Genomic DNA, 17,994 nt, shown 5'->3' with positions numbered 1-17,994 from the left:
TGAGATCGACCCCACACGGCAGTATAGACAAGCCCTAACACTGGGCTTGGGTTGGGTTCGATGCTGACCCCAAGAAAAAGTGCCCCCTACTGAATCACAAGCCCCACTTCCCACAGCACCTTTTCCTACCTGTATATTTCTATGGACTCCTTTCTCTAATTCAGTAGCCATCTCGGTCAGTTTGCAGAAGGCAACCGTAGCAAATGGCATTTGCACTTACAAGCTATGCTGAGTGGTAGACAAAGCATAAATCTGCATCTCTTGCACTGCAGTGTGGAATCATCTGTTCTCTCTGCATGTGTCCACATGACTGGGTCGCTTTCCAACTTATTTTGCCTTGGAGCAAAACCACTGTTCCAGTTTTTATGCAAATCCTGAGAATTATTTAGTAGCAGCAGCTCATTTTCAAAAGCCAAGGACACCAGGGCATTTTGCTGACAGGAAACACGGTTCTTTGTAGCAGATTTTTCTTCCATTCTCCTCCGGGACAGCACTGGGAGATCTCAGTACTGTGCTTCTAAAATATTCGTGTAACAACTGCTGTTTAGTCATGCAGTTGTACAGTGCCCGAGTCAGTGGTATTACCAGGCCTGTTAGTTACAAACGGATAGATTAAGAATCTCCGCTTCACCCCCCACAACCAGAACTCAAACGATAATTTAGCTCTATGCAAAATTGCAGCTGTTTTAATTCCAGCCAGCGCAGCAACTTTTCGGGGATAATCAGAGGGGGGTTCTACCAAAGGCTATTTTTACATTTTAGTGACTGCATCAAGGCAGGAAAGGGATCCCCAAAACATGAGATCAGATTTTGGCTCAAAGAGTTTATCAGAGACAGGAATGTGCTTCAATGGTAAGTATGGGCACCGGTTGTTCCTCCCAAGTACCTAGCTGCGCTCACACGCACCCCAAGCAGCCAGTGTGGTGGAACATCACTACTCGGAAGGGGATTGTTCGTATGGCGCCGTAGAAAGAGAATAATAAAAAATCCCACAAGTGACAGCGAACTGTTATAAAGCTGCCTGACACTAACACTCATCTCGGGGTGACTGAAGCCCCGAATCTGACTCCCCCACGTGATCCTCTGCTGAACAGACAAGTGTGGAGGGCCCCAAACATGTTCAGAAGCACTGTCTGCTCGCTCCTGCTCCTCAGAACTGGCTGAGGCATGGGGCAGCCAGAGGTGGGACTAGGAACTCAAGTGGGGGGCAGGGAATGACCAAGCCCATGGATACTGGCCGGCTGCACGGAAGCTCTCTCTCTGTCCTTCTCACCAGCCTGGCCGACACTCTCTGCCAGTCCCTGCTTACTCTCTGTGACCCCTTCAGACAGCGGAAGTCACAGCACGTGCACAGGGAGTGATTGATGTGCATTTGCCACATTTCTGAGGTCGGGGGAATCATACTGCTTAGAGCAGGGGTGGGCAAACGACAGCCCGGGGGCCGCATCCAGCCCTTCAGACGTTTTAATCCGGCCCTGGAGCGTCTGCCGGGCAGTGGGGTTGGGAGCTTGCTCCGCACGGCTCCCAGAAGCAGCGGCATGTCTCCCCTCCAGCTCCTATGCGTAGGGGCAGCCAGCGTGCTTTGCACACTGCCCCTGCCCCAAGCGCCGCCCCACACACCTGCCTTATTGTCTCAATGACAGTCTGAGCCGAGGAGAGTCTCGGAATGTGGCTCTCACTCACGCTGCGCAGCGCAGCGCCCGACTCCACAGGTAACCCCACTCGTGGAGTAAGATGCCAGTCAGCGTGAGTAAAGGCAGCAGGTTCTGAATGTCATCTAGCGGCTGTTCTAATTATAGCTGTCGGTACAGGAAATGCTGCTTGGACGACTCGAGAATCCATCCCGCACAGGAAGCAGGGTGTGTCTGTGCTTGGTGTTCGAAAAACAAACCTGGGTGGATGCGAGCAGCAAACCTCACAGACAGTATCTGATCTTATAAAACAGCGCAGTCATGTGCCCCAGAGATTGTATATACCACATCCGCACCCCTGTGTCTGCCACAGGCTGTATGTACCACAACCGCACCCTGTGTCTGCCACAGGCTGTATGCCACAACTGCACCCCTGGGTGTGTCCCAGAGACTGTGCATAACAAAACAGCAGCCCGGGGTGTGTCCCAGAGACTGTACATACGATAACAGCACCCCTGTGTGTGCCACAGTCTGTATGTACCACAACTGCACCCTGTGTGTGCCACAGTCTGTATGTGCCACAGCAGCACCCCTGGGTGTGCCCAGAGACAGTACATACCACAGCAGCACCCCTGGGTGTGCCACAGGCTGTATGTACAACAGCAGGACATGGCCTAGGCCACACAGCCCCCTGAGCACAGCTGGTCACAAGTCAGAATTTCCATTCTGGGGGAAATTCGACATTTTGAAACTTCCTCTCGTCCCAGATCAGGACAAAGACTCTCGATTTTTGAAGTGAAGCCAGTGGAGGAGCTGGGAGTGGAAGCCGAGGTGTCTGGCCTTCAGCCCACAGAGCTGTCACTGGCCTGAGTGGTAGTTTCACAACACAGTGACAGTAACTCCTCAGTCCTATTTGCTGGGTGTGATTTTAAACGGCCCTGAGGCCCATCCACTCCCAAGAGACGCAGTCATTGCACAGGGTGGCCTGCTCCAGTGAATGCCCTACTACCCACCCACCACCCTCCCATAGTCAGCGCTCCTGTCTGCAAACGCCAGGCCTCATCTGGAGAGCATTAAGCAGCTCTGGCTCCGTGTCAGTCCCCGGGAGCTGTAGGGTGGCAGCTCCTCGCAGGCCTGGAGTCTTCATCTTGTGCTGTACTCGGTGTTTAATAAAACCTGCTCCCACAGGAGGGTTAAATCCGGCACTAACAAATCCCAGGACACTCTTTCCCCCAGAGTATTAAATGGTTTCATTTTACCCAGAAGCCCAGCTGACTCATTCCATGCTAGCACTGATCAGCCGTCAGCTGGAAACACTGTTCGGCACTGCAGACTGGGGCTGCAGCGGGACCAGCGGCCTGGAGGTCAGAGGGGCCCTGGTAGCAGCTCGGAATTTCCAGGCGGTGGGAACTTTCCCTTCATCCTGAAGTGGGACAAAGAGTCGAAATTTCTAACCTGACCCCAAACCTCCAGAACATTTTCATTTTCAAAATATCAAAACTACTTTATCGAGGTGCTTTGCTTCAGCGTTAGCATTTTGAGGATGATATGAAATGCCGAAATTATAAAACTGAAACAAAGTGCTTCAACCTTATTGAAATGTGCAGCAGTTTTTTGTTAACCACTGGGATGAAGTCGATATGTTCCCTGAGACATTTCACTTTAGTCAAACCAGCGTTTTCCACAGAAAACCGTTCAGCTGGAAGAACTCTTCTGACCAGCTATCCCCAGAGCCAGGCAATCCCCTGAGTAGCTTCATTTGCAAGTGGTTGTGAAAATACCACCGGAGAAATGCAGCCTCTCTCCATCTCGGTTTTGCCCTTTTCCCTTGAGCAGATGTTGATGTTTCCTGCAGACCAGAAGCCAGCCTGGTTACCTGCTATTCACTGCTTTGTCTGGGCTAGCGCCACACAATGCAATAACCAGATGGCCCCACGACTAGCGTGTGTGGCAGGGCCGGCTCCAGGCACCAGCCCCGCAAGCAGGTGCTTGGGGCGGCCAACGGAGAGGGGCGGCACGTCCGGGTCTTTGGCGGCAATTCGGCGGCGGGTCCCTCACTCCTTCTCGGAGCGAAGGACCAGCCGCAGAATTGCCGCCGAAGACTGAAGCTGTGGCAGTAGAGCTGATCGCGATCGCGGCTTTTTTTTTTTTTTTTTTTTTTCTGCTTGGGGCGGCAAAAACCCTGGAGCCGGTCCTGGTGTGTGGGTTAGTCCCCACTTCAGCCCAGCAGCACCAGCTGCACCAGCCCTGGCCTTACCTGGCCAGTCTCATTTCCTGAACACAGCAGTTACTTCAGTCCCACTGAAGTCACTGAGAGCGTTTCCACTGGCTTTCCTGCGGGCCTAGCAGAGGCTCTACTGTGGGAAGGCAGAAATCAGCAAGAAGGGAGCAGAGGCAGCGGGAAGGAGGGTGGAGCAGAGGGCTGTGCTGTCTGCAGAGGGAGCGGGTTGGGACATTAGGGAGACATGGTCCCACGGCTCATGAAAGCGCTGAGGCTGCCTGTGCAGAGGCAGGTGATTTTCAGTAAATGGGGGTTTATTCCATGACTGAAGTACAGGCTGGGTCAGGTCTCAAGGGCTATCAGGGTCTCGTCAATCTGGGGGAGAAGCAGGACCATGTCCATTTGGCGTTTGGAAGGGATTTAAACACACGGATCTGAACGTGACGTCCTGAGCGCACGGGAGCCAGAAACCTTCTTCCACAGCAAGGGTGTGGCAAAGGCAGCAGCACCGCTTGCTCCCACGCCAGACTGCTGGGGCTGGGGAGGGCCCTCTGCTGCGCACCTCCACTCACACCGGTCCCTTTCTGCCCCGCTGCCAAGAATCTCCACCACGGCGGCAATTCTGTGCTGTGGATGCAGGTTAGATTTTTGCCATTCACCTTCAGCCAGGGCTGTTTCCCAGCGAAGAAATGGCAGTTATCTGGGCCAGACCAAGGACCCCGCAGGCGTGATCTCGTGGTGGGCGTCGAAGGAGAACTCCTATGGGCTGGGGGAGGCAATCTGATGCCGGGGTGGAGCCTGATTTCCACAGCAGGTTTGACCAGGGTTGGGAAGGCAGCAGCCCTGCTGGATGCCCGTCTAGCAAGGCGAAAGGTGAGGTCAGACCACGAGCAAAGGCTGCGGCCAGGGCTGTCGGGCGCCATCAGAACGCCTGGCTGGATTTTAGTGCCAGCTGTTCCCCGCTGGACTGTGCGGGAATGTGATTCTGTTCACTTCAGGGGCAAATCCCATTGGCATGAATGGACACAGTGGGCTGCAGGTAGAAACCAATCTCTTTAATTACTGCCAGTCCCAGCCATGTTGATTAGATGTGTACTAAACGAGCTGCCAGTGCCCCTGTGTGACAATGCCCTTGGGCTGGTGGGCTGCAGGGTGGCACAAGCACCTCTTATTGGCCAAGACATGGGCAGACAAAAGCTCAGCATCCGTGCCCAGAGAGAGGGATTTCGGTGACAAACGGTGGACAGTGGGAACCCACAAGGGAGCCCAAGGAACACCCTGATCCGGCCTCCATTGGGTCAGGCAGGAGCACAGAGAGACAAATACCTACCTAGCCAGAGGGAATACTACCACCAAGGGAGAGGGAGGATGGGCTGGGTCTTAGAACATGGGGGTGGGAGTCAGGACACCTGGGTTCCCTACCCTGCTCTGCCACTGGCCCATGGTGTGACCCTTATTTAGGACTCAGTTCTGCACAGTGCTGAGCACGAAGAACCCCGTTGACTTAAATGGAGCTACGCACATACTGCAGTGCATTGCTGGGTCAGGCCCAGCGTGCGCAGGGCCGCATACAAGCAGGCCTTGAACCGCTGTGTTTCAGTTTCCCTACCTGGGAAACAGGGAGTAATAATACTAAGCCCCCAGGGATCCTGCAAAACTGGATTAATGCTTTGAAGGTGCTCTGGGATCCTGACCGGTGAGTGGGGCTCTGTACAGCCAGTGCAATGGGCTATTGGTACTAGCCCCCAAACGACCCCCCCATACACTGTGCCCAGTTTATAACCCCGCGCTGTAGGCCAAGAAGTGTCCAGGGGCCAGAGCACTTTACATTTTTTTTTTAAATATAGACATATAATGAAAGTACACTTTAGTTCGGGGGTCGGAAACTTTTTGGCCTGAGGGCCACATCTGGGTATGGAAATTGTATGGCGGACCATGAATGCTCGCAAAATTGGGGGTTGGGGTGCAGGAGGGGGTGAGGGCTCCAGCTGGAGGTGCAGGCTCTGGAGTGGGGCAAGAAAGGAGGAGTTCAGGGTGCGGAAGTGGGATCAGGGCTGGGGCAGAGGGTTGGAGTGCAGGGAGGGGTGAGGGCTCCAGCCTGGGGTCTGAGCTCTGGGGTGGGGCTGGGGCTGAGGGGTTTGGGGTGCAGGAGGGTGTTCCAGCCTGGAACTGAGGGGTTCAGAAGGCAGGAGGGGGATCAGGGCTGGAGCAGGGGGATGGGTCGTGGGAGGATGTCAGCGGTGCAGGCTCCGGGCGGCGCTAATCTCAAGCAGCTCCTGGAAGCAGTGGCATGTCCCCCCTTGGCGGCAGGAGCTTCAGAGCCGGCACTTGGGGCGGGGGCAGCGTGCGGAGCCCCCTGGCTGCCCCATGTGTAGGAGCCGGAGAAGGGACATGCCGCTGCTTCCGGGAGCCACAGCACGCATGGAGCAGGGCAAGCCCCTGACCCCGCTCCCCGGTGGGAGATCGAGGGCCGGATTAAAAGGTCTGACGGGCCGGATGCGGCCCCGGGGCCATAGTTTGCCCACCCCTGCTTTAGTTTAATACTTTTCACATCAGTAATGGGGTACCTGCTGGGGTACCTGCAGTTCCAATAGAATCGGGTAGATGGCGCAGTGTCACAAAAAAGAGACTGGCTTTAGATTTGTTTTAAGGTAAACCAAACTCCATCCATTGTTTGGCAAATGAGTTAACCATACGCACGTGTTTTCTGTTTGATGAGTTCACATTGCTCCCCTTTTTGTGGTGCATGTATCTAAAGAACGGTGAGCTGCTATTTTCTGCCAAAGGCTGTTTTTCTATCTGGGGATTTGATGCATAACATGAAAACCGGTAACTACTCCATGATACATACAGAGATGAACCAAACATCTACAACGATCTCTCTCTGTCTATATGTGTGTGTAGCCCAAGCAAAAAGTTAGAATACAGCTTGTAATCATGCTGCTGCATAGAAATAAGAAACAAAGCATTACTCATACATAATCGCATTTTCCCTTGCTGCAGGACTTCTGATCTGAGGGGTGCATTAGCCAAATCTATTAAAACAACATTAGAGGACTGAGATGTTAAGCCACAGTAACAAGAGAATCCACTGTGATGTGCCATCTTTAACTCACCGGGTTTGCCCTCCCATGCGGGGCCTGGGGACCTATGGAAAAACCGCAGGAGTGTGCAGCGACCCACAGAACCAGACTCCACGTTGGATGGCCTCCCCTGAGGATGGGTCCCTGGAGCTGCCTTAGAAGTTTAGTATTATTTTTATTTTGAAAAAAAGTCTATTGAGGGAATCTCAGATACCGGCCACATCCCCGCACTGGTGAGGCCGCTGCACCTCAGTGCACTCACTCCTCTCCTTGGTGCGGAGCATTAATTAGGTGATGCCTGTACAGCACTTAGACAGCTTTGGATGAAAGGTTGTAGGTAAGCGCTACCTACAATAATGATGATGATGATTACTACTTGGGCAGATTTAATGACTGTTCTAACAACACAATGCAGGCCCTGATCTCACAGCCACTGAGTCACTGGGAGTTGCTTAAGTGCAGCAGAACTGGGCACACACTGAGACAGTTCAAGCCCAATTCAACCCCCACTGAAGTTTATGGAAACACCCCAGTTGACTTCAGTAGAAGCTGAAGGGGGGCAAATGAAAGCCAATCAGTTCCAACACACTCGACTAAACACTTCCAAACCACACAGAAAATATTTCCTGGGACACCTGGGCCGGTTGCAAACTCCCTTAGGTAAATATTTTGGCCCATCTCCTTTGAACGTCTTCGCTCCAGCAGTTTGTGAACACGGTCAGCCCACTAATGTTACAAGCAGGGCTGTCAATTAATTGCAGTTAACTCGCGATTAACTCAAAAAATTAATCGCAATTAATCGCAGTTTTAATCGCACTATTGATCAATAGAATACCAATTGACATTTATTAAATATTTTGGATGTTTTTCTACATTTTCAAATATATTGATTTCAATTACAATACAGAATACAAAGTGTACAGTGCTCCCTTTATATTATTCTTATTACAAATATTTGCACTGTAAAAATGACAAACAGAAATAGTATTTTTCAATTCACCTCATACACGTACTGTAGTGCAATCTCTTTGTCGTTAAAGCGCAACTTACAAATGTAGATTTTTTTGTTACATAACTGCACTCAAAAACAAAACAATGTAAAACTTCAGAGCCAACAAGTCCACGCAGTCCTACTTCCTCTGCAGCCAATCGCTCAGACAAACAAGTTTGTTTACATTTACAGGAGATAATGCTGCCCTCTTCTTATTTACAAGGTCACCTGAAAGTGAGAACAGGCATTCTCATGGCACTTTGTAGCTGGCATTGCAAGGTATTTACGTGCCAGATATGCTAAACATTCATATGCCCCTTCATGCTTTGGCCACCATTCCAGAGAACATGCCTCCATGCTGATGACACTCGTTAAAAAAACAATGTGTTAATTAAATTTGTGACTGAACTCCTTGGGGGAGAATTGTATGTCTCCTGCTCTGTTTTATCTGCATTCTGCCATATAGTTCATGTTCTAGCAGTCTTGGATGATGACTCAGCACATATTGTTCATTTTAAGAACACTTTTGCTGCAGATTTGACAAAACGCAAAGAAGGTACCAATGTGAGATTTCTAAAGATAGGTACAGCACTCGACCTAAGGTTTAAGAATCTGAAATGCCGTCCAAAATTTGAGAGGGACGAGGGGTGAAGCATGCTTTCAGAAGTCTTAAAAGAGCAACGCTCTGATGCGGAAACTACAGAAAACAAACCACCAAAAAAGAAAATCAATCTTCTGTAGGTGGCATCTGACTCAGATGATGAAAATGAACATGCGTCGTTCTGCACTGCTTTGGATTATTGTTGAGCAGAACCTGTCGTCAGCATGGATGCATGTCCTCTGGAATGGTGGTTGAAGCATGAAGGGACATGTGAATCTTTAGCGCATCTGGCACATAAATATCTTGCAATGCCAGTTAAAACAGTGCCATGTGAACACCTGTTCTCACTTTCAGATGATATTGTAAACAAGCGGGCAGCATTATCTCCTGCAAATGTAAACAAACTTGTTTGTCTGAGCGACTGGCTGTTTTGGGCCCCACACTACAAGAAAAAGGTGGAAAAATTGGAAAGTGTCCAGCGGAGGGCAACAAAAATGATTAGGGGGCTGGAGCACATGACTTATGAGGAGAGGCTGAGGGAACTGGGATTGTTTAGTCTGCAAAAGAGAAGAGTGAGGGGGTATTTGATAGCTGCTTTCAACTACCTGAAACGGGGTTCCAAAGAGGATGGAGCTCGGCTGTTCTCAGTGGTGGCAGATGACAGAACAAGGAGCAATGGTCTCAAGTTGCAGTGGGGGAGGTTTAGGTTGGATATTAGGAAAAACTTTTTCTCTAGGAGGGTGGTGAAGCACTGGAATGGGTTACCTAGGGAGGTGGTGGAATCTCCTTCCTTAGAGGTTTGTAAGGTCAGGCTTGACCAAGCCCTGGCTGGGATGATTTAATTGGGAATTGGTCCTGCTTTGAGCAGGGGGTTGGACTAGATGACCTCCTGAGGTCCCTTCCAACCCTAATATTCTATGATTCTATGAAGTAGGACTAAGTGGACTTGTAGGCGCTAAAGTTTTACATTGTTTTATTTTTGAATGAAGTTATTTGTTGTACATAATTCTACATTTGTAAGTTCAACTTTCATGATAAAGAGATTGCACTACAGTACTTGTATGAAGTGAATTGAAATACTGTTTCTTTTTTACAATGCAAATATTTGTAATAAAAAATAAAGTGAGCACTGCACACTTTGTATTCTGTGTTGTAATTGAAATCAATATATTTGAAAATGTGGAAAACATCCAAAAATATGTACATAAATGGCATTCTATTATTTTTTAACAGCGTGATTAATCACAATTAATTTTTTTAATCGCTTGACAGCCCTAGTTACAAGTGATGCCTGTTGGTCTGTGGCCTGGTAGCTTCCCTTCCCTGGACTCTGAAACACTGTTCAAACATGGCTTACTCAGTCCCAGCTGCACTGCTTTGCCTGTGGTCAGAAGGTAGTTAGTGACTCAGTGTTAAGGTCGCCTGCTGTCTCAAACAGATCTTTCCATTCCTGTGGGCAGAGCCAGCCCCTGGGGGAAGGTGGCCAGGGGGAGAAGGAAGAGTGGGGAAGTCCTTTTCATCAGTCAGTGGCAGCAGTGCACGGCCTCCTTCCTGCTGCGGAGAGCAGCCATCCTGTGGAGCAGCCAGTGGCACAGGTGCATCCCTGTGCCCACATCCAGACAGACTGAGCCCAGCCCTGAATTCCCAGCCTGGCGCTGGGAGCAGCTCAGCTCTGTAGCCATTTTTACGACCCATTTAAGGGCCATTCCTGCCACCCAGCCTGTGAACTCAGTAGACTGCAAGGGGGGGAAGCCTGGGGCATAAGACTCGGAGGGCAGCACCTTCTTCCAGGAAAACGTTTTGAACTGGAGTTCCTTGGGGGCAGGCATAAAGCCAACGCTCACGCTGCCAAAGCAGCCACATTAGGTGGGGAGAAACCCCCTCCCTCCGGGAGTGCCCAAAGAAGGGCCTGATCTCTCTCGGTGCGGGAACATTCTCCATCCATCCCTTATTTATGATTTATCCAGGCAGCCGTCCTCTGCTGCAGCCGGCAGCTCCCCTTCTCACAGAGCGCATCAGCCGGACATCCTGAACATGCTCAGTGGAGTTCTTCCGACCCCACAGATCAATGCAACTGAGGGGGCAGGCTCCCAGGGCAGGCTCCCGGGGCAGGCTCCCGGGGCAGGCTCACACGACAGGGTCACAGGGCAGGCTCACACGGCAGGCTGGCTGCTATCAGCTGGTGGCTCCCTCATGGAGCCGTGAGCACGGGCCTGTACTCGGCGCAGCTCACCTCCCTCCCCATCTGTGGTGTAGGGAGACCCTGGCACACATCTACCTGGAGTGCGCCAGGTCGCAGCCCCTTTTCCGGCTCCTCCAGAACCTCGTTCGTAGGTCCTGGCTGCACTGTCCCCACCCTCCTGATCCACGCACACCCCATCCGGGCCCCACGAAGTCATGAGACCTCCTCATCAGCCCCCTCCTGGCGCTGCCCAAAGTGGCCATCTATAAAACCAGGAGCAGGAAGCTAGACGAGGAGGTGTTCTGTGACTGTGGGGCCGATTTCTGATCCTCCCTTAGGTCACGTCTCTGGGCAGAGTTCCTCTGGGCCACGTCCACTGGCTCCCTAGACACCTTCGAGGAGCAGCGGGCGCTGTCCAGGGTTCTCTGCTCGGTGTCCCCCTCTGGTTCCCTACTTACCCCTATGACCTCATGCCTGCCCAAAGTTGTTCCACCCCTTCGACTGGGCAGGGAGGGGCCTTGCCCACCTCCCAGAACTCAGTAGGCAGACGGCTGACTGCATAGCTGCATGGCGTGTTCTTGAAGCCGGCTGCTGGCTCAGGGCTGGCGGTCCCAGCCGGGGTGCAGGAGCGCCCCCCCCTCCCACACACAGCTGCAGGCCAGGGCTGTGGAATGGGATTAGTGTTGAATCAAGCTGCAAATGACCGAGCCACTGTCAGAACTGGGTCTGGCACGAGCAGCCCCCGCTGGAGGAGGTCCCACCCCCAACTGGCCTGACCGCACGTGTCAATCCCATTCACACCCCTCCCTTAGTCCCCACAGGAGTGCCAGCCCTCAGCCAAAGGCCCTGCCCATGGCACGGGACAGCAGGTAAAACCCCCCTCCGAGGCTAAGCCGGAGCTAAGCACCCGCCGGGCGGGCCGGCTCCCCGGGGATGTGAATGGATCGGGGCGCCCCCCGCGCGGACGCGCCCCGGCGCGGCCCCGTTAACCGGGACTTGGCTCCGGCGGAACCGCCGGGAGATCCGCGCCCCGGAGAGCGCCGCTCAGCCCGGCCTGTCGCTGCCCTGGCCGGGCCGGGCCCGGAGTCGCGGGGAGGGCGGGCGGGCGGGCGGGCGGCTGCAGACGCGGCGCCGCTCTCCTCCCCCTGCTCCTCTCCGCCCCTCGCCAGCGCCGCCCCTGCCTGGCGCCAGCCTATATCTGCGGCGCAGCGGCCCCGGCCCGCCCGGCCAGGATGCCAGGCGGGAGGCAAGGGCGCGGAGCGGCGGCGCCTTTCCCGGGGGATGCGCGCCCGGCCGGCCGGTGACTGAGCGCGGCTCTGCCCGGCGGAGCGCCCTGGCCGCCCGCCCCTGCGCGCCTGGCCCGGGCCGTGCGCTGCGCGGGGCCCGCGGGCGGGCTGGCGGGGAGATGCTGCCGTGGCGGCGGAACAAGTTCGAGCTGCTGGCGGAGGAGCCGCGGCAGCCCAGCAAGCCCAAGGGCTACGCGGTGAGGCTGCACTGCTCCGCGCTCGGCTCGCTGGCCCGCGCCTGCCCCGAGGGCGCGCTGCACCGCGTGGGCAGCATGTTCCGCTCCAAGCGGCGCAAGTTCCGCGTCACCAGCGAGGACCCCACGTACACGGTGCTGTACCTGGGCAACGCGGCCACGCTGCAGGCCAAGGGCGAGGGCTGCACCGACCTGGCCGTGGGCAAGATCTGGGCCAAGAGCGAGGCCGGCCGGCAGGGCGCTAAGATGAAGCTGACCATCGGCGCGCAGGGCATCCGCATGGCGCACGCCGAGGAGCGGGCCCCGCGCCGGCCGGGCCACCTCTACCTGCTGCACCGCGTCACCTACTGCGTGGCCGACCCGCGCCTGCCCCGCGTCTTCGCCTGGATCTACCGGCACGAGCTGAAGCACAAGGCGGTGATGCTGCGCTGCCACGCCGTGCTGGTCTCCCGGCCCGAGAAGGCGCGGGCCATGGCGCTGCTGCTCTACCAGACCTCGGCCGCGGCGCTGGCCGAGTTCCGCCGCCTGAAGAAGCGCGACGACGCGCGGCACCAGCAGCAGCAGCTGGTCGGGGAGCAGAGCATCCCGCTGGTGCCGCTGCGCAAGCTGCTGCCCGGGCGCGGCTGCTACAAGCCGCCGGTGGAGCGCAGCCGCAGCGCGCCCAAGCTGGGCTCCATCACCGAGGACCTGCTGGGCGAGGCGCAGGAGGAGCGCGCCCGGCACTTCGAGTGCGAGGACATCCTGGAGGCGCCCGGCGGCGCCCCGCTGCTGCTGCGGGCGGGCCCCGGCCGCCTGGACGGGCCGGAGCTGACCCAGCTCATCAGCGACCTGGGCGAGCTCAGCATCGGTAACGACCTGCAGGCGCTGCGGGCCGACCTGCGCGTCACCCGGCTGCTGTCCGGGGAGAGCACCGGCAGCGAGTCCTCCATCGAGAGCAGCGGCCAGGACGGGGGCGCCGCGCCCTGCAACGGCCAGGAGGAGGGGGGCGGCCAGGAGCCGGAGACCGGCTGAGCCCCGCGGCCGGGGGACACCGCCTGCGCCCCAGCGGGGCTCTGGCTGAACCTTGATCGCTCCGAGAAGCCGCCAGCGGACGCGCCGGGCTCCCTGCCCTTCCCCGTGCACCGGTACTGCCTGCCTGCCTGGGGGACGGCGGGGCTGCACGGGACGCTGCGGGGGCCTCTGGGCGGCCGGGTCCGCAGCCCCGGGGAGGCAGGAAAACAGAGAGGCAAAGGGCAGCCTTTGTACAAGTCCAGGGGAGATATGTGCAATGCTTTACACAACCCTGTGCGCCCACAAGATGAGAGTCCCTGGGGGTCTGTCACTGGGCAGGGGCCGGGCTCGCTTGGCCCCTGTCCCAGTTCGCCAGGGATCATGGCACAGGAGCAGCGTCTCCGTTTCATTGGCAGTTTCCACCTCTTGTTAAAAAATATTTGTTCGTTTTCAAGTAGGACAGGAACAGTTTGGCTGTCTCGGTGCATGAGTTTTGGGTTGTTGACCAGAGACCCCTGAAGATCTGCCAAATTCTCCAAACAGCTGTCTTGAGGGAGAGATGTTGCGTTTTGTTTACAATGAAAAATTTAATATCTGAGAGGGAGTTTTCTTCCTTTTTATATATTTTAAAAAAATTGTTCCATTCCATGCTGTTGTGTAAGATATTTTTGCACTGTTGTGAAATTTTTTTAGCCTTTTTTTTTTGTACCTGATCCCATGTTCTCCTATCTCAATGTTCTATATCTTTTGCTATGCAAAAGAAAAATGTAAGTGTGGATGTTCACTTGTACATATGGAAAAAATGTATGTCGAATACATTTTGTTATTTTTAAGGACACCACCGTTTCCGTTTGCACACAAGTGGAGATAATAAAGATGACAATAATTTAACAGAACTGGACCGGGTATGGCAATTTGGCATCTCTTGTGTCTTTTCTTGTAAAGAGCAGGGGGGAAGAATAAACTCCAAAATCAGACCAGTTTTCAGTATAGCTTTAGTATGTTGGAGTGTAGAAAGGCAGTTAGGAGGTGTCAGCTAAGGCAATGCACTGTCATAGAACGCACTCTGATGTGCGCTTTACCTGCCCATGCCCAGTATTTTAAAACATGCTAATAATGGGAATGTGTATAAGGTCTGATATCTGCAAAGATGGCTTCTCCTGATAGCTTTAATGCAGAAGGTTTAAGAGATGTTTCTAGCTTGTTTGAAGACTTGTCACTCTGGCTGGCATCAATCTGTTGTATGTGGGAGGCACTTTATCCATGTTTGCTCTGTGTCCCCTCCTAAACTCAGCAGGGTGGGGATGGGAGGGACAGATTAGCAGGATGCTCCAACCCACGGGGGTCTAACAGATCAGAGGAACCAAAGTGGAGCTCTAACTGGTCAGCAGTGCTAACCTGGGCAACGTCCCCTGAGCTTGCAGAATGTTTTGTTGTTGTAAATTCCACACAGCTGTCCCTTGTTTAGGCTCCGGTTTCAGGCTGCTGCGATCCCTCCCCTGATCCCCCAAACCCTTGCAGATTTCGTAAGCTACCAGGAGATAAGCAGCGAAGTCAATTAGCCAGATCCCTCCAGGACTGCTGGGTTATTTTTAGCTGTAAATCTGTTTGTAAGCAGCAGCTCCCAAGGTAGGAGAGATCTTCCTGGTGTCATTTGTCCCAGAGTGAAGGTATCAATTAAAAGGTTAATTAGTAAGACATTTCCCATGTATAAATATTTTCCACGGTGACTGTGCCCTAACTGAGGCAAATGCAGAAAGGCCAGTGATTAGAGGAGCAGGCTGGCAGTGTCCATGCCCATAAACTGCTGGGTACAGTCTGAAATCCATGTGCCAGGAGCCAGGCTGTGAGACTATTAATACCTGGTTAAAACACAGTGCAAAATCCTTAGCCACACTAGTGAGAGGTTTTTAAAAGGGCCTTGAAATGAGCCAGTCCTACGAAGGAGATCTGGTGAGCCTTGTTTGTGCAGGAAGAGATGATTTTTAATGATGGAGAGAGGGAGAGCGACTGCAGATGTGGTAGTTGAACGAGTTTCCGTCGCTAAGGGATGGTGTGTGCTGATTGATTTAAGGTGACCAGATGTCCTGATTTCATAGGGACAGTCCCGATATTCAGGGCTTTGTCTTATATAGGCTCTTATTTCCCCCCCCCCCCCCCCACCCCGTCCTGATTGTTCACATTTGCTATCTGGTCACCCTAGATGGATTGTCCAATATGCAACTAATTTAAATGATTTTTAAAGGTATTTGAACATAATTGGATAAGATTATTTGGAGCTACATATCCCTTAAGGCCCAATCCTGCAGCCCTTAGTCAGGCAAAACTCCTGCATTTAATTTCCTCGGAGTGCTGCCTGAGTGAGGACTGCAGGGCTTGGACCGTACTTCCAGAGAGAGAAATCTGGGGTGAAACTGTTTAAAATTTAGGGAATTCGGGGCGGGGTTGTGGGCCCTTCACTCCTGACAGCTGCTTTCAGGGGGGAGGGGCGGCTCTGAATTACAAGGGCATCCAAATACTTTTGAGAATGCCTCTTTGAAATCTGACATGGAGGCTCCACTTCAAATCTCTCTCTCCCAGGGAGGACACCACTGCAGGAAGAGATTCGTGGGGCATGAAGTGAAAAATCAGGGAGAATAATTTTGTATTGATTCATTCCAAATTTCTTAAACATAACCCTAGACACTCATCCTCTGCTGGGGGCTCCTGTCCTGTCAATGGCAAATCACAAAATAAACAAAGGACTCCCCATAAAATATATCCATCTCCGGCTCCCCGCCCCTTCTCAACAGCCTGAGAGAGGAGAGAAAGATGATGGGCTTTGCCCTGTTAAAGCAATAAGAATCTGTTTCTTATTAGGTCTGTACTAAGGAATGCTGGTTGAAGAGAGCTCGTTAATAGCCTGATTTACCCGCCATCCAAACACCAACTGCAGGGAATGATAAAATCATGTTTACTTTTACATAATCTGTGTTTGCTTCAGTGCGTTTCAGGCCATCAGCTCCTCTCCCCTCTGAAGAACAGCTTGTGCGTCTGCGGCAATAGGGAAACCTTTTAATCACATACTGGGCAATGCTACCGCTGCTGTGGAAGCAAATCCACTCTGCAAGGCTAGCAGCACCAGAGGCACGACCCAGTTCCCGCTGACCTGGATGGAAGGGCTCCCACTGATCTGGTTTCACTGGGAGCAGGAGCAGGCCCCCTGTGTGCCCAGGAATCATTTGCACTAGACAGAAGGCCCCAGTTTGTTATTTTGCCTGTGTTAAAACAAGCTCATTAAAGCATTTTAACCGGATTTATTAAAACCTCACTTGTGACTGGAGCAAAGAAGCGAGCTGTGTGTGTAGATTTGCTGAACGCCTCCTCTGGGCTGAGGGTTCCTGAGCGGGAGTGAGTTGGAGTGCAGGCACGGTGAGGAGGTGGGCGCGTTTCCCACCCAGCAGGTTTGAAGGAGCATCCCTGGAAGAAGGGCGGGGGGAGGGAAGGAAGAGCTGGCCCCTTTTTCTAGACCTGGTTGGCATAACAGCCTGAGCGGCTCATTATTTTGCTGTGCACATACAGCCCTGGGAGCGTTGGAGTCCACTGTGCATGGGCTAATTTGCCAGGATCTCTAAGCAGATCAAAGGAATGTACCTAGCCCCTGGGATGACACTTGGAAGGCCTGGGGTGAGCAGGGGGCTCCAAGTACTGGACACAGTCACAGGGCTAGGAGGCTGTTCCTGCCTCAGACAGGAGTCTGCACCTGCTTAGCTCTTCAGTGACTGCCAGGGATCTATCCTTACGCCGCCTGCGCGCTGGGTTTCGACCTCCGGCCCTGGTGCTTCAGTGGGTGTGCACTGGATACGCCCCCCTTCAGCGTCCTGAGAGACAAACAAACAACTCCGGAGCAGCACAAGAAAATAAACAAAAAGTTCCATCCAGGACACTGGCTTCTCTTCCCTCAGCGGCTCCATCCCCGGCACGACTTGCAGAAACAGCGGGGTGGGGGTGGGCTACTCCTTAACCCCTTCCAGGCTGCTGCAGGGTTTATGCAGCCCAGCACTGTGACCAAACACTGGTGGTCTCTGGGCAGTTTTGGTGGGACAGGTGCCCCAGCCACACACACCACCATCTCATTTGCATGCTTGTTCTCAGCCTCGGCAAGAAGCCAAGGACTGAAAGGGGCGCGGAGGCTGGACTCTGCTGGTCCCCACAGGTCTGAGGTGAGGCATTTGGACAGGCAGGTGGGGGAGCGTGAGCAGCCTCTGCTTGGGCTGTAGCAGGTCTGTCAGAAACCCGAGCCTGGCTTTTCCTGGCTCAAGTACTGTTTGCCTGCGCTTGCAAACACCTCTGCAATCCCAGCGCTGCTTATGTGTGTGGGCTGCAAAGGGAGCCCACCGTTCCCTTAGATTCCCCTTGGAGATACAGTGAGCATCCCGGGCATGGCTTCCCAAGGGCCACTCTGCAAAGGGAATGTGAAGCCAGGATGGCTGGGTCACTGGTGCTCCAAAGGGGGAGCAGATGTTTGTGAATTTACCAGTCAAGCATCCCTGTTAGCCACTGGCATGAACAGCTTCCCCGGCTGTATACCTCGGCCTGGATAGATCGGGTCAGTGACAGGTTTGGTCTGACTGGCTTTCCGCCTGCCCTCGGTACATGCAGCCAGCGAGCCTGGGTTGGACAAGAAACCTGACATCTATCCATCGCTAACTGAGCTTGAACATAGCAGCCACCACGTAATCGACTGGCCAGGAAACAGCCCTCTCAGGTGATACAGTGACAGAAAGGGTAGCAATCCTGCCCAGTGGGCATGATGTAAAAATGTGGTTTATAGGT

The 17,994-nt window shown here is 53.7% G+C and overlaps 1 protein-coding gene across 1 annotated transcript; it reads left to right on the top strand.

The window, feature by feature from the left end:
• The first annotated feature begins 11,884 nt into the window (after positions 1 to 11,884).
• On the top strand, positions 11,885 to 16,126 carry FAM43A (family with sequence similarity 43 member A). The gene has a single exon (XM_005309996.4). It carries the CDS (start codon positions 12,115 to 12,117, stop codon positions 13,198 to 13,200), a length of 1,086 nt encoding a protein of 361 aa, XP_005310053.1. The 5' UTR covers positions 11,885 to 12,114; the 3' UTR covers positions 13,201 to 16,126.
• The last annotated feature ends 1,868 nt before the right edge of the window (positions 16,127 to 17,994 follow it).

Source organism: Chrysemys picta, chromosome 9 (genome assembly GCF_011386835.1).
Source record: "Chrysemys picta bellii isolate R12L10 chromosome 9, ASM1138683v2, whole genome shotgun sequence".
Classification (NCBI taxonomy): Eukaryota; Metazoa; Chordata; order Testudines; family Emydidae; genus Chrysemys; species Chrysemys picta.
The sequence above is the reverse complement of the archived record's forward strand: the minus strand, read 5'-3'. Positions and strand labels throughout refer to the sequence as shown.